Consider the following 17,451-nt stretch of genomic DNA (forward strand, 5'->3'; position numbering starts at 1 on the left):
ATGTTTTACAATCCACCCCCCACTGTGGCTAGTATACAAGGCAAAGTCACCCCCACTTTGAAAAAATACCCGCCATTGCCTGGTGGAGGGTGCTAATTTCCCACCCTGGTGCTGTATGACACAACCGTCGAGTTTGAGACATGAAGACTTACTATTTTCAGAGCTGCTCTGACTGGCTGTCTGCAGTCCAGCTCTGGCTCTGGTTCTGGTTCTGGACAGCTCCTCCTCAGAAACATCACTCCTCTTCTCTCTGTGAATTTAGTAATTCATAATTTATACTTTTTATTGATCCCCAGTGAGGAAATTACAATTTACACTCACACACATCAACATTTGACCAAAACTGTCTCAAAGCTCAGATGTTCTCAGAGAACAGTAAATGTGTTGTTACTGTTCTGTTTGATTTCAGTCTGTAATGAGAAAGTTTCTTTTATTTAAACTCTCCTGCTTTCATAAACACTAATAACTGCTTTTCCTCTCTGATTGTCTTATTAAACATTTAGTGATCAGTTTCCCTTAATTACCTAAACTCTGCCACCCCACCACAGTTTCAATCAATCAATCAACAACTTTATTTCAACTTGCGGGCCAATAGGCTGTGCAGTTGCTGAATCTGTCTTCATTTCAGACTGACAACGGTCAGTTTAAAAGTTTTTCCGCAAAGCATTTTTTTGTCATAACCGCGAAAATGTGCAAAACCTAGATTTTCAAACTCCTCCTAGAGTTTTCACCTGATCGGCCAGTCATCAGAATCTTGCTCAGTTAAAAATTGCATGAACACAAAAACTTTTTTGTACTTACATCACAAACACAAAACTTTAGCAAACTCTGTACCAAATTAAGCGAAGATCGGCCATCAGGGGGCGCTATAATCACCGTAGACGTGTTTTGGCCAATAACTCAATGCATTTAAATGGGAAATTTGCAATTGCAAACAACGTCATAACTACTGGCAGTTCTAGTTCCATATTATTGTAGATCTTGGGAAAATGTACATTATGAAACTAAGGATGTTTGTTATTGTAAAAGATTTTTATCTTCAAGAGAAACTGTAAGGAACATTGAATGGGAGAGTCTGATACTATCTAAAACGTGGGATGCAGAGGTATGAAGCCATCCATGAAAGTTAATGATTGTTTGTATTTTGGTGTTGATTTATGCATTTTGTTTTTATTACCATCTGAAAATGAGTCATATAAATGAGTTGGTATCAGTTCTCTTACTTTGTGTCTGAGGGTCCAGGTTCTTTACTGAAGTTCAGAGGTTGTCCTCTGGACCGGTCACTCTTCATAGACTGACAGCCAGATACTACAGACTCTGCTCCGTCCTCCTCTTCCTCCAAATCACTCATCTTCTGATCTGAAGTCAGTCTGAGAGGTAAAACAGGAACACTGACTGTGAGCTCACAACACAAGAATCAAGAGACACAAGATTGTTGAAGACAAACATGCATGCACGCGCGCGCACACACACACACACACACACACACACACACACACACACACACACACACACACACACACACACACACACACACACACACATTATACAGTTAAATTAAACCATCCAGAACTCCATCAGTTATCTTTAAATCTGTGTTTTCTGGGTCTACAGCAGGTTTAATGTGTATTATTATATATTAATTATTCAGCCAATCAGCTCTTTGTGTCCAGATGAATCAAACTGTTGAGTTCATTCTAACATTTCTTTCCTCTCCAGTCCACAGGGAGAAAACAGACTCAGAGACTTTGACAGTAAAATAATAAATGTTGGATTACCACTCACCCTTCTCAGCCTTCAGTTTCCTCCTCCTGCTCTCTTCTGGTCTCACTAAATGGAGTCTCACCTGACTCTACTCTTCCTTTGTCCCTTGAACACAACACAAGGGACTTTCCACACATCTATAGAGGTTAACAGTGCTTTTCACTGATTGGCCACGGGAAGTAAAAACATCATTTTCTGCAACACAATGATGGTTATACACACACACACACACACACACACACACACAAAAAGACTAAAAATGAAACTTTTTTATTATGTTTAACAAAAAGGGAATTTAAATGTTGCCAGATGGTTTTAAAGAGTTAAAATTAAAGTATATTTTAAACGTTACAGACGAGTTAAATTACCTTCAGCTGGAGCTCCACATGGTGAGAAAAAGCTGCGACACAAACTCTGGAAAGTGAAAGTAAACTTTAAACAGGAAACAAGAGGAAACACCCAGAGAGGAGCAACATTACCACATCTACTACTGACAGTTAACATGTAATAACACATGTAATAGTTGTTTTTAAATCTAAAGTATGTTTTGATTATAACAGAGGATGGCGGGTGTTGAGAGTACACACAGAATTTAAGTGTTTATTGATTATTACAAAATGAATACATGAATTTATATAAAATGTAATTTAAAAAGTGCGGTGCGTGTGTAAGATAAAAAAAATTGAAATTAAACTAATAATAAACTAAACTAGGTCTAGGCGCTCACCCTGAGTTGCGGCGGGCAGGTGAATGGCGGTTTTATGCCGAAGCTGGGGTATCGCCGTGTGTGTTCTGTCCCTCGCAGATCTCTCAGGCGCCGTGCATCTGTCTGTCTAACACATAAACAACACGTAGAGTGTGTGTGATTTTACGTTGTGGATGGCTACGTACGCCACTCCTTGGGTGACTAGCCGCCATGACACTCCAGCTGGTATCCAGACTGAATGACCTCAGCCTGGATACTAAAGAGACTGTAGAAACACAATTCCCAGTGCTTTTCTCAGGACTGGGGGGAATGGAGGGGGAGTACACCATTGTCCTGAAGCCAGACCTTTCTACTCTCCACACCCTGACATATATCTCTCCCACTCATGCTACGAATAAAAGAAGAGTTGAGTCGTATGGAGCAGCAGGAGGTCGTTTCAAAGGTGGAGGAGCCCACAGCATGGTGTGCCCCCATGCTGGTGGTGCCCAAGCTCAACGGTAGAGTCAAAATCTGCACAGACCTTACAGAGCTGAACAAGTCAGTGATGAGGGCGAAGCATCCTCTGCCTTCAGTCGAACACAAATTAGGACAGCTCGCTGGAGCCAAAGTTTTTTCTAAACTTGATGCTAACGCTGGATTCTGGCAGATCCCGTTATCCAGTGAGGTACTGCTATAACCGTCTATGTTTTGGCATCGCGTCAGCTCCAGAACATTTCCAAAAGCGCATGTCTCGAATCCTAGAAGGTCTGGAAGGTGTTGTGTGCCAGATGGACGATGTGCTCATCTGGGGAGCATCGCAGAGAGAGCACGATGAGAGACTCAAGATGGCGTTGTCACGGCTACAGGAGGCGGGTGTGACACTCAACGACAAGTGTGAGTTCTCAAAGAGCAGGATAAAGTTCCTGGGACAGGTCCTTGAGGCGTCAGTGAAGACCCTGACAAGGTGAGCGCCATGAAGGCCATGACAGAGCCCGCTAATGTCAGTGAGGTGAGACGCTTCCTGGGAACGACAAACCACCTGGGGAAATTTCTGCCTCACCTGGCTGAGAAAACACGTCCACTCAGAGAACTTTTGAGGAAATCCAATATGTGGGCCTGGGGTCCACAACAGCAGCACACCTTTGAAAAGATTAAGGAAGACACCGCCAGGTCTTGCTCTGTATGACTGATTCATCTTCTTACAGCATGGGGGCCATCCTTAAGAAAACAACAGGCATTACCTGGTCATGGTAGACTACTTTTCAAGATTCTTCGAAGTGGCCAAACTCACTCACACAACATCTGAAGCTCTTCTTGCGAATGGACACAGTCCAGCCGAGCTTCTCATGGGCAGAAAAATTAGAATGCCGGGTCCAGTAATTCCATCTCAGCTCAGTCCCCGATGGACAGACATGGAAAATCTAAAAAGAACTGAACACAGATACAGACAAAAGCAGAAACAAAACTACGACCATTGACACAGAGCATGCAACATGCCACTCCTGCAACAAGGTGACCATGTGTGGGTCAAGGATATGCTTGAGAGCGGCACAGTGGTGTCTAATGCAGGTACACCAAGGTCCTACATCATCGACGCACCAAGGGAGACCCTGAGAAGAAACCGGTACCACCTCTCATCCACCCCTAATGCACCAGCAACAACCACCGACTTACCTGAGGTCTTAACAAAATGATGGATTGGTGGCAGTGATAGTTGTTGTGGACTGTTAACATTTGAAATGATTTGATATTTTACTGACAGTATGTTAAGACTGTTAAAGGACTACTTTAAGAAATAAGAGATTAATAGGAAGCCACATGTCTTAGTTTAACACCTGGTTAGGCCTGTTTGGTAAACACCCAAAGGAAGTTAACAACCTTTTGTTTGTAAAACATTAGTATGGGTTTTATTGTTTTTCATACATCCCCATTGAAAGCATCTTTCAGAGAGAGAGAGAGAGAGAGAGAGAGAGAGAGAGAGAGACTTATAAAAGCTAAAACATTTAGAGACCGACAACCCTGTAAACATTCCCTGATGGGTATTTTTATTAAGATATAGATTTTCAGCGGACTTTATTATGTATAGGCTATTTATAGGCTTGTTGAGTAGTGTGTTGCCAGTGCGCACATTGGTTTGAATTTGAAATGTTTTTATATTTTTTATTTGCTCTCATGATCGCTTACCACTGACAGGGTTGCAACTGAAATAATAGGCTAAAGCAACAACAGTTTATGGAAAGCACACCTGCTGTGCAAACACCGCGTCTTTCATGTGAATGCGCATGTCTCTGGATTGGGAAACCCTGATGGTTGACTGAACTAGTTGTTAACCACCGTTGTGACACAGGTTATACAGGCCCACGGTTGTTAGGTTAGGTGAAGCCGGGTAACTGAAATAAAATCAGGACATGTTGATCTGGATTCGTAGTGCCGGCCTCTGGTGTCTAAACGAGGTGAATGTTAAACATTTAGTTTTGCGCTGTGTTGGAGCAGTTTGGGAACAGTGTTTTCTGTTGGAGATGGTAAGTCCCTTTGGGGGGGACTAAGCCAACAAAAGCATAATATGAGCACTTTAAAGGCTCCTTAGAGCGCTCCATGGTGTCTCATCATCCATCCTCTGGGGGAGAGAGTTTGCAGATTAAATATACTTCTCTACTTTGAAGTGTTTCATCAATGTTACAACTCATACCTCTGACACTGATACACAGAGATACACTTTGCCATCTTTAAATCAAGTTTAACTACATTATGATTCCACTTTCACTAACTGATGGTTCACATCTTCAGTTCAGTGTTCAGAGCAGACAGATGCTGCATCATTATTTTGGGGGAAACAGAGGAAATGGTGACATCTGCTGGCAGAAAGCAGAACATGAACTGTGGAGATAACGGCTGCTTCAACGCTGATCTCTGAGAGGAAAAAGCTCCACAGGTTGACTTCATGTGTCTGTTCAGCACGGTCACCTCCAGTGGTGTAGTCTATGTGTGTAGAATAGAGCCAGACTATTCACTGGCCCACTCTCATGGCAGGGACTCAACCATTCTCACCTGACTTCATTCATTCCCAATCATGGTCCAAACTCACCTGACTTGACTCCCTACTAATCATGGCCTACTCTAGAAGTACCACCCATCTCCTTTGTTCTGGCTGGCAGCAACATGAGACAGCATGTGAGGGCTCTCTGTCCTCACAATTCAGATGCAAATCCTATGGTTGTGCATAAAAAAAACTGACTCTACTACCTCCCTTATATGTTGTGTTACTTTAATGGTTATTTGCAGAGGTGTATAAAGTACTAGAGACCCATACTTGAGTAAAAGTACAAGTAGAAGTAAAAGCTTTAGTCCTAAACACAATAAATGATCCCAAAAAGTCATGAGTCCATTTAAAACATACATATAGATCATCAATCACAAAAGCATATTAAAAAAACAATTTTCTTTCTCAAGGGGGAGGATGGGCTGCGTGATTAATCTTTTACTATTACTTCAAACATTTTGACAAACTTGGTCAGACAATTGTTATTTTTGGAGCAAATCTATGTCACCTGTCACTCTTTGTGCCCATTCAACACCCTGAGCAGAAGATGTGTGGAGCACTCTGTGTGGCCAGCACAGAAGCTCTACAAATCCTCAAATCTCCCCCCATTATTTCAGTTGTTAAAATAATTCCAATCCTATTTCTTCTATTTATTTGGAACATTGTCATTTATTTAGACATTAACATTTGACACAGCACACAAAATAAAGCCCCTCCCATACAACCTATTAAATCAATTATTAATTAACTGCACTCTTAACTGTTACTCTTGTTGTTGTATCTTATTCTCTATTAGCTTTTTACCTCTTTTTAATTGCTCTTTAATTTAGTTTGATGTAAAGCACTGTGAATTGCCTTGTTGCTGAAATGTGCCATAGAAATAAAGTTACCTTTCAACCTCTAGCCTGGTAACAACAACAACTCAAACTAACTCAAGAAATCCAAAAGGATAAAAATCTACCTTTTTTCAAATGGTTCTCCTTCTTTTGATGATTTTTCATTTTTTCATGACTCATGGGGGGGGCGGCACGAGAACTTAAAAAAAAAAATCCTCTGTGCCGCGAATGGGAGTGAACAGGCTCTCTGTAGACGGCTCTGGTACAGTCTTTCTAAACTAGGTTTTTAATAAACTGTCTGTACACTTCCAAAGTTCTCAATACTTGGGTTCCATGTAGGGACCCTCATTCTGCTACCGTTCAATTTGGAGGAGTTGTGATATTTTGAGAAAAATAAAGTTATAATAGGCTATTACAAGAATAATGAGGTGATTGCTCTGCTGATACGGTAGATGTCAGACCTCCTGACAGACTCAGAGCCACGTTTGGGTCCCTGGTCTCTGAATGGGACAAAGTTTAGGGAAGTGGCGCGCCGCTGCTCTACATCAGAGGTGGAAAACCGAAACTACAGCAGAAATACACAAAATTCACATTCATTCAACGGACCTATTTGTAGTTGCCTTACAAAAAGGGAAAGAAAAGGTGATACATATACGAAGTGCATATTTATAACTAGCATTAGTACGTTTTTGGAGTCCGATTGGCCCCTCTCTGGGCCTGTCTGCCTGAACCCAGGCCTCTAAAGCATTCTTAGCTTCAGCATGATGAACCGCCACATATTTGTTCCACCCTGGCTTGATGCTGTGTCTTTTCTAAGGATAAATAAATAATGGCCTAACTGGCCTCATACAAAGATCCCACAATACGTTCATACATGGCACAAAGGTCCTCACAATGAGAGCTTATGTTTGCATCCTTAGGCAGAGATATATTGCTCCAAAGTACATGAGATCTTCTGCAGTATGAACACACATCTTCATCAGAGACCTGAGACCAGTCCAGTTTAGCCTTACGGGCCCCATTAACCTCCTGAGACATCTCAGGAAGGCTAGCACAGTCAAGTAACAGAATCAAACCTTTATCCATGATAAGGTTTTCCACCTTTATCATGTCCTGGCTCGTGGTGTTGACAAATGGCTCCACCAAGGAGATGTGTATATGGAACAAGGGGCTGGGACTAAAATTGTGGACGGGGGCCGCGACAACGCCACCTAGGATTTTGCGGAGGCCTAGGACCTCTTAAAACTAACAAGACTCAAATTGGGATCAAAGATGAACACAGGTCCTTTATATCGGGGGGGAGCAGTAAAACCAGTGGTGTTTAAAACAGTGAGTAAAAGACCAGTTGAAGGAGAACAGATTGATTTAAAACAGAATAAAACAATTCAAATTCCTCCTTAAAAGAAGTTCAAAGCAACAGCCCAACCAACTCAAACCAAGCTCAAATAGTGCAGCAGAACAGGAGGTTCAAATGACAGTCCACAGGTCTCCGTTGGCGACCAGCTTCTCGTCGCTTGGCTCCCCTCCTCGGGCATAGCCTGTGAAGGAGAACTCTAGGCCAGGACCACGTCCTTTAAAAGGGCCACAGCTTTGGACACTACACACCACACACTGCAACACACACCGCTCTTAAAAGAGACTTAGGCCCAAGGGAGAAGTTTGACCTTCTCCCACTGTTGCCGCTAGCGTTGGGGGTTTGAGTTTTCCTCGGTGGACTCTCAGGTTCCTCCAGACCAGGGTTCTGGTCTCTGGGTCTCCTTCTGCTCCGTTGCGTCTGTTGTGCTCTGCGTCCTCCGTCATTCGTGCTCTCTGTGTCCTCCGCGCCACAAACCAATGTTTAAAACACACACAAAACATTTCAGAATAAAAGCATGCAATAGCATAAGATCAAAACAAAACATGCAATAACTAAATAAAAACACAACAAATACTAAAAACACAGCAAATCCCAAAGTAAAAGCATGCTTCAATAAAATCAACTTCCGCCCGTGACCGCATATAGCCCATCCACAACATCAACTTCCTGTTCTTGAGGAAGGACACATGGCTCCAAATCACACCCACTCTACACCAGTGGTTCTCTACCTTTTTTGGGCCTAACCTTAACCCGATTTTTTCATTCAAATCTAAATCTAGAATCAAATTGTTCCAACGGAAAACAAGCTGGCACTTATCAAGGGGTAAAAGCAGAAGGATTACACACACACACACACACACACACACACACACACACACACACACACACACACACACACACACACACACACACACACACACACACACACACACACACACACACACACACACACACACACACACACACACACACACACACACACACACACACACACACACACACACACACACACACACACACACACACACACACACACACACACACACACACACACATACAGAAAGTTAGTGAGAGCCCTTTTTTGATGCTTAGAAGAGTCTAGATTAGAAGAGTACATGTTTTCTATCGCCTGTCTTGCGAGTAAATAGCAGAAAAAAGCGTTTGGAGAAACTCAACCCCACATCACTCTGTGTTTTGTGGAGGTGTGAGAGTCCCGTACAGGAAACAGTGACATCACTTCCTCTATCGCTTCCATAAGAAAGATTTAAAAACACCAAACACAAGCTCTGAACTGGCCGGGAGTTTATGGAACAGCTAAATGTTTGCCAAACAACAAAGAACAGTCGATATCTCTCGCACGTCCCTTTTCTTTCTCTCTTACTCCGTGAAATGAAGCTGCCTTCAGGTGCAGTAGGAAACGTTGGGTTCTATAAATGATCTGACTAAAAACTGTTCCTGTGAAATATAAAGTCTACTTGTGCTACATTTGGGGGGGTTAAAGAATACAACAGGACGTCGCGGCGATTGCTTCTTTTTTATCTGAAGCGCGCTTTCGCGAGTACAGAGCTCATTTAAGATGATGCTCTGACGTTCCGTTTCCCCTGAAGGGGATTAAGTAGTGTATACTCAAAGTTTTAGAACAAGTTCTACTAACTTAATTTTGTCAAGTTGGTGTAACATGTTCTTCCTTTTTGAGTATTGTTAACTAATATTTTTTGATTAAATGGAACTATTTTGTGTATAAGTAAGCATAACTTAAAAACATAACTTAAGTACAATGTAATAGAATTGAGTAATAACATACTAAGAATGATAAAGTCCTGTTATTTCTATTGTTTAAAATAGGGATGATTTAAAAATAAACTGAATTTATATAGCACATGTTAAAATACAATAAAATCTCAAAGTGCTTTACCAAATAAGTAAAATCGATCATAATAAATAAATTGCAATAGCAAATGGTCTGAAATGCATTAGACATTAGTGGAGGACAAAATGTTTTTATTTTATTTATTTTTTGCTTCATCAGTTTAATGTAGCCTATATATTCTTTTTATTTTTATTTAAGCAGCTGCAGGGATAATTTTGTATGGAGAGTTAATCTCTGATTCAACCTGCGAAGCAGAAGGTGGCGCTAATTTGCACACTACACTGATTCCTTACCGCTCTTTGGAAAAACACAGAAGAAGAAAAGTTTGAACAACGCCACAAGGCGGAAGCAGCCGACAGTAGGGTTGCAGAAACTACTCACGCAGCAGCAATCAGGCTCACTGGACTTACTGTAAGTTTTGAATGTTAATATTCATTCGCGCTTTTACTTCTTTTATACATTTTGTATGTGTTTGTCTCAGAGAGCGTGACCTTCTCCAAGCCCCCGCCCTTCACTGGCTTATCACGGGAGTCTTGTAGGGATTGGCAACTTGTCAGATATAGGTTAGCTGCTAAAGAGCTAGCTAGCCACTTAGCTGCGCACCAATAACGTTACCAGAGACTATTTAGAAGGACGACATTACGCACTCCAGCGCACAACTAACGACCTAGCTACCACTAACCGACTCCCTGAAGAATTTGCGACGGATGAATCTAGTAATCACACACTCATTCCCCGCTTAAAGGTGGTGTTAGAAAATTAGTTGTTAGTAGAAGCACTAACAGACACCTTCGTTATGCGATAGTTAGTTTTTGTTGCTGGAAACTTTCAATAGTGCACAAAAGAGCATAAACGCCTCAAACTGAGTTCCTACACTGCAAGTCCGGCTCTGTGTGTAGCTTCTAGGGAGCTAGTTTTAAATTCTGTGTGAGCAGACTGTCTGAGACACGGAGATTGCTGTTAACAGAACGAGTCAACTGCCCGTGCCTGCCTACTGTTGCCTCGGTTTTAAAATAAACGACCCTGCTGGAGGCAAGCTGCTTTCATGACAAAGATGAATAAAGTAAAACCCTTAACAGTAAAGCTTTGGTTTGTAGAAATGGTATTATTGTTGATTAACCATGCACTAAGGTTCAAGTGTGGCTGCTTTTCTTTACAGTAATGTTAATTTTGCTTGATGGCTTTAGTAACTTGACACTTATGGGGAGTTAAATGAAAAGATCATTAACAGGGAACATTTATAAATGGAAGTATTTATAATTTGACACTCTTTGAATCTTTTAATTGTTCAGTTTCAGATCAGTTTATGCCTTTGCATCTTGCTGTTCCAGTTTCAAGAAGTTAAGGAAGATAACTGGAGATGTGATACGATACCAGGTAATCCAATGAATGTGAATTCTTCTATCACCCCCACCTCCCGCCCTCTAAATACCAATAACTTGAATTGTTGTTTTTTCTCAGACAAGGTTTTAGTGTGGTAACCCCAAAATCATACGCACTCCACATACACACATCATTGTTTTTTCTACTTGCCTGTTTGATCAAAATAAAGTGTTTTTGCTGTATTTAAGTCAACAAATAATGAATGTGTTCTGTTCCCGAATACTACTAATCATATTTTACTTAACTTTGTATTTGCTTGCAAAAATTGTTGAAGAAGACTGAGAAGAAACTGACCCTCATTAGAAAGATGATGGAGACCACATTTCCCCTACGCCGACAGACCATAGTGATGTCCTGCCCACCAGTGAACGACCTCATGGACCTCTGGCTTGCTCTTAAAATAGAGTCTGAGGTAATATGGATCCGCTCTCTTTTAAAGTGAAAATTGTGATTCTTACTCATTTGGCTGATATTTTTGCTTTATGAATGTGTGCAAGATTCTTCAAATTGAACTGTTTTTTTAATAAGTGTTGTTGCTGTATTCTCCTCTGGCTGTTATTTCTATGTAGTTGTATGCAGAGTTCCAGCGGATTACAAATCAGAACCTGCCCAACATGTGCTATGCTGAGCTTGACCGCTATCTTGCTCGACTGATGACCTTATTCAGACGGAAGGCATCAAAAACTGGGAAGACAGCAGATGCTCTGGCTGAAATTTTTAAAAATCCATGATGAACAGGTAAATAGATTTTTACACATTTCATAGGTTGAACCAGTAGAACATTGAACAGGTTCAATGATTGAAATGAGCTTTTGACTTTTGCAATTAGTCCACTTTGTTTGCCATTTGTCTGATTGCATTAAAGATGTTAACAGGTTATTTGTGGACATATGTTCTGTTTGGACTGTTTAAAATCAGCTTTATGTAAACTCTTCAGTATATGCAATTCTGTTTTTATCTGAATAGGAAATCAGAGTCTCCTTAAGTCACTAACAGATTCTGTTCGGCTGTATTATCTAACCCGTAAATATTAACATTTTATTTAATGTTCAGTAAAACATTTTCTTGTAAATGTCCTTGGTTTCAGTCAGCACTTAGATTCTCTGGTATTTTGGCTGATTCATGTGTGCAGAACATGGATCTTATGTTTTTCAACTCTTACAATGAGACCCAGGTCTCTTTTGTAAAAGTGGTATTGATTTCAATGGGACTTGGTTAAGGAAAGACAAATTATGTCATCTGTTCTGTTCCATGTGTTAGTTTGTGATTAGTATCTCTTTTTCATTCATTCAGGATGAGTCTGATGAGCCAGAGCTTGATGGTGTTGCAGTGGGCCTCATTACTTTCATCGGTGACCATGACGCAAGTCCAGTTCACTACCACCCTGTGAGAATCACTGTCGTCATTGAAAGTGATGCCGTGGTCCGCCTTCCCAGACTTGGCGATGCCTTCCTGGTAATCTGTGGAGTGATCTATGCACTACACCTCAGCTATCCCAAAGCACTGACCAACACTTTTGAATTCACTCTAAAGATTTAACTTGGTCTAGAAAGTGGTAACTATCCCCGAGGTTGCAGACCCTCAAGAATGAATTAATGATGTAGAAACTCATCTGAAAAAAGGCTGCAGGGTAAAGCATTATAAAAGGCTAGTTCAAAGTTATCTCCTTTTGTCTAAATAATGCCTCAAAAAGTTACTGCACTACTGCAGGTGTTCAGCCAATAGGCCCAAACTACTCAATATGCCTTTGTTCTTATTAATATAATGCGCAAATGTAACGCTAATGTTTTGTATGTTTTAATGTTTTTCTTAACCATTGTGGGCTGCGCGCAAGATGACTCACATTTCACTGTGCATTTCATATGGTTTGTAAAACATTTACATTTTAGAGTTTTAAGTGAAAATGTTCTTAAACTCTATAGAATATTTGAAATTTCATCCAAATTGCTGCCCTGTCGCCTTACTCAGGAATTAGGCAAGGAAGCCAAAAGCAGTGTTTTTTCTTTTATAGCTGTAACCGACGATAACTTCATTTTGGTATTATTGTTTTTGATTACTCCGATTATTTTCCTGACTATCTGATTAGTTGTCTGGTCAATATCAGAAATGTGTGATAAATATTTATTTCCTAGGGCCTTAAAGAAACATGCCTACCGTATTTTCCGGACTATAAGGCTCCGAGTATAAATTCGCATCAGTCAAAAAATGCGTCATGAAGAGGAAAAAAACATATATAAATCGGCGAGACTATAAGTCGCATTTATTTAGAAATGTATTTCACAAAATCCAAAACTAAAAAATAGCACCCAGAGACAACAGGCTGAATACGGTAGGTGTCCGGTATGTTAACGTAACACATTAACAGTTATTAAACTATACAATAGCACACAGAACAACTACAAGGCGTGGCGACGTAGCGAGCTAACTGCACCGTTGACAAGCCTCCCCCAGCAGCACGTTGTTCAAGCACCCATGTGTGACTCGTTCCTCCAGCTCTGGCCATCTTGCTTTCAGCGGCGGTTAGCCGATTAGCTTTCTTTGTTTTCTTCATTGCATAAGAGTCACCTTTTCGCCAGTCCCTCACAAGTTTCTCCCTTGTTTCAAACTTTCTTTCTGCTGCTTCGATTACCGTTTTCGGCTGCATATTTTACTACCTGCAGTTTATCTCTTTTCTCTTTCTCAGTTGTCTTTAGGAGCAGCATTCTAGTTGTCACAAGCATAGAGCCCTCTTGCGGCTGTAGATGGTAATGTGTTCAGTATGAATTAACATTTAAAAACATGTTAAATTATATATATTTTGATATACAAGTCGCACAAGTCACAGGACCAGCCAAAGTAGGAAAAAAGTGCGACTTATAGTCCGGAAAATACGGTACTTATTGGGATTTATTCACAGTATCCCCAGAGTTAGATAAGTCCATACATACACTTCTCATCTCTGTGCGTGTCGTATCTCTGTCTGAACCCCCCATGCCTAGCTTAGCACAGATCCTGGAGGTATCTGGCTCCATCTATGCTCCTAATAAGTGACAAAATAACGCCAACATTTTCCTATTTACATGTTGTGATTTGTACAACATGTGCTAAGCTAGGCTAGCAGTGGGTGCGCCAGACAGAGTTACGACACACACTGAGATGAGAAGGGAATTTTATGGACTTCTCTAACTCTGGAGGAATCGGTGAATAAGACAAAGTCCCATTAAGTTGCGTGTTCGTTTAAGTGACCAGGAACACATTTGGAAGGATAGGATCAGAGAATTTTGTATGGTTTTTCTTCTTAAAAATCTCTCAAATTTATTTATTTAATATACAATTAAAGTATATAAGTATATTTTAAAATAATTTTTTATTTTAATTTATAAATGTTTTTCTATTTCATTTTAACATGTAACTGTTCAAAAGCAGACGTTCACGACTTTAAGATATATTAAGTTAGTTAAACTTAATGTAAGGTAGGCAATCGGTTGCCTAAAAATTTTTAAGTTTTGAATCACATGTTTTTAAGTAAACAAACTCAACATATTTGACTAATGTGTACTTAAAACAATGACAAAACAAACTAGTAAACATTGAGTTTTATTTACATAAAAATTGTGTGGTTGTGTACTTATTTTTTTAAGTTCTGTGAACTTATTCCTGTGGTTTGAAAACTCAAAACTGTAAGTCATAATAACTGAAAATAATTGAGTTCCCTTAACAGAAAACTAAGTCATATTAACTGCAAATATTTGAGTTGAGCTAAATGAGCACTTTTAATTTAACTGTTATCAAAAGGTACAAGTAGCAATTCAACCAACCTTTTAAGTTCGGAAAATTTTGACTTTTAAGTTAATCAACTTAAAAAGTGAGGCAACTGATTGCCTCACTTTTTTGAGTTCTGTTAACTTATTCGGGTTTACAGTGCATCATCTTGGTGACCCCCGTTGGGAAAAACACTGGTTTAACTACAACGTAACGTAGAGGCTAACCGCTACTTTATAAACTTCATGGTTTTCATTTGAAGAGAAATTCTAAACACGAGCTCAACATGTTGTCCGGATGTCAGACACACAGTTCTAATACTGCAAATAATTCAATAATTTCACAAGTTCATATTGATACTGAGCAGCGTTAGAATCAGAGAAATAAAACATAGTTTTCTCCCGTTTCATCTCTACTAGAAAAACACCTCCAAAAAAAAAAACACCCCCACCCCCCCCTTTTTTAATTTTTAAAAAAACAAAAAAAAACACACTCCCTCATTCAAATATTATATAATAAAAAAAAAAAAAAAATAATACCCTCCTAATTAAAAATAAAAAAATCTTACTCTCATATCTCTTCATTCATATTTTAATATGCTACAAATAATCTCACTATCACTCTCCTCATTCATATTTTAATATGCTACAAATAATCTCACTATCACTCTCCTCATTCATATTTTAATATGCTACAAATAATCTCACTATCACTCTCCTCATTCATATTTAATAATACGCTACAAATAATCTCACTATCACTCTCATTCATATTTTAATATGCTACAAAATATCTCACTATCACTCTCCTCATTCATATTTTAATAATGCTACAAATAATCTCACTATCACTCTCCTCATTCATATTTTAATACGCTACAAATAATCTCACTATCACTCTCCTCATTCATAATTTAATACCGCTACAAAAAGCCTCAAATTAGAGCAGAAGTCCTCCTTCTTCTCTCTCTCTCCCTCTCTCTCTCTCTCTCTCTCTCTCTCTCCAGAGAGTGGTTTCTATGGAGATGATACAGCGTCTGGTCTCGTCTGATTGGTTGAAACTGGCAGCTTTCAGAGCGCTGCAGACCGGAGACTAACAAGGAGACTAAAGTCTCCACTGGTCTCTGGTCTGAACTGGACTTTCCACATTTAATGGCAGCTCTGACATCTAAGGGCCCCCAAAGCCAACAGTTTCTTTAGACCTGCTCTCTTTGATTTGAAGGATGTGGCATTTAGAGAAAGTGATGTTGGGTTGATCCCCATTTTCATACTTTTATTACAGTGATACAGGATGTAATGATTCATATGAAATAAGAAGGTAAACATACAGAAGAAAGAACAAATATACAGAAATATAATCCAGCACTGATGAGAATGAGAATTAAACTTCCTGTCAGACTTCTGAGTTCTGACATCAACCTTCAAGTTCCAGAATCTGATCAACTTTAACAGCAGTTCATCATTCAACAGCGTGGAGACGCACAAAGAGATCCAGAGATAGGCCCACTTAACAGGAAGAGAAGCTGAGGGCAGTTTAAATGACTGGACATCTACAGTTCTGCTGTCCTAATCTGCTGAGTCACTCTGGCTCCACAAGATCTCAATCAATCATGTCCAGCTGGAGGAGCCCAGTGGTCAACGGGACAAAAAGATATCTAAATAATCCACATCACTGGCCTGGAAATATAAAACACTTTTTCATAAGATTGTATTAATGGTAAATACACAATGATTTGTCCAAACAACAAACTGATTTATTAATTTGATTACATTCATATCAGTTCTTCTTCATTCACTGAGAGCTTCTTCTGGCGGCCTCCTTGAGACAACTCTTCCCTATTAGCGCGGGGTTAAAGGGTGTGTGTGTGTCTCTGTGTGTGGTGTGTGTGTGTGTGTGTGTGTGTGAGTGAGAGTGTGTGAGAGTGTGTGTGAGTTTGTGTCTGTGTGTGTTTGTTTGAGTATGTATGTGAGTGTGTGTGTGTGTGTGTGGGTGTGTGTGTGTGTGTGTGTGTGAGAATGTGTGTGTGTGTGTCTGTGTGTGTCTTTCTGTGCATGTGTGTGAGAAAAAGTGTGTGTCTATCTCTGTGTGTATTTCTGTGTGTGTGTATTTCTGTGTGTCTGTGTGTGTGTGTGTGTGTGTAGAGTGTGTGAGAGTGTGTGTGTGTGTGTGTGTGTGTGTGAAGCTAATCTCTTCCGTTGCTATGACAGCGTGGTATTCCTCTCACCTATTAACGTTAGTTTTAATATGAACGGTTAATTTAGAAGAGAAGATGTTACTGTGTGTGGGGGGTAAGCTTCTGTGAGGTAACGGTTGTTTCAGCGGGGGCAGTTAAGTTTATCAGACAAACAGCTGACTGTCCTGCAGCGACGACAGTCAAGTTTACCATTGATGGTAAAATGTGAAATGTTAGCAAACATATGCTTTCCACACTTGGCTCCACTCTGTAGTCTGCGTATGCTGAGTCAGCTGATTCTGATGGAGACAGAGCCCCCCACTGACCCAGAGAGGATAATGTCGGCCAATCAACTCGCCCGACATCTCTCATCTAACTCATCCCCCGCGATGCGTTGCTTCGTTAGAGGTTGCAGATATGAGGGCTGTTGCTGCATTCTCTCCTCATCAGGACTCAGCTGGTCCTCCAACATCCTCCTCCTGATCAGTCTGACAGAGATCACCTCCATCTGATGAGAGAAGAAGACAACAGAAGAGATAAATAGGGCTGTGACTGGATGTAGTTTTCATACCGTGGTGAAGAAGTAACGTATCACAACAGTA

General features: G+C 40.2%; 2 protein-coding genes and 1 pseudogene across 2 annotated transcripts in view; 1 reads left to right on the forward strand and 2 right to left on the reverse strand.

The window, feature by feature from the left end:
• Window positions 1-17,451, reverse strand: part of LOC120552569 (NLR family CARD domain-containing protein 3-like) — a 1,238,648-nt gene that overhangs the window by 1,027,676 nt on the left and 193,521 nt on the right. The window lies entirely within an intron of this gene.
• LOC120552576 overlaps window positions 1-17,451 on the forward strand; it is a 501,282-nt pseudogene that overhangs the window by 109,348 nt on the left and 374,483 nt on the right.
• LOC120552567 (NACHT, LRR and PYD domains-containing protein 12-like) overlaps window positions 17,286-17,451 on the reverse strand; it is a 52,314-nt gene continuing 52,148 nt past the window's right edge. Inside the window, exon 13 of the mRNA XM_039790736.1 lies at window positions 17,286-17,357. Within this exon, the coding sequence (XP_039646670.1) occupies window positions 17,348-17,357 (10 nt within the window). The 3' untranslated portion in view covers window positions 17,286-17,347. The remainder of the gene's footprint in view (window positions 17,358-17,451) is intronic.

The sequence above is a fragment of the Perca fluviatilis genome, chromosome 22 (genome assembly GCF_010015445.1).
Source record: "Perca fluviatilis chromosome 22, GENO_Pfluv_1.0, whole genome shotgun sequence".
NCBI classification, from domain to species: domain Eukaryota; kingdom Metazoa; phylum Chordata; class Actinopteri; order Perciformes; family Percidae; genus Perca; species Perca fluviatilis.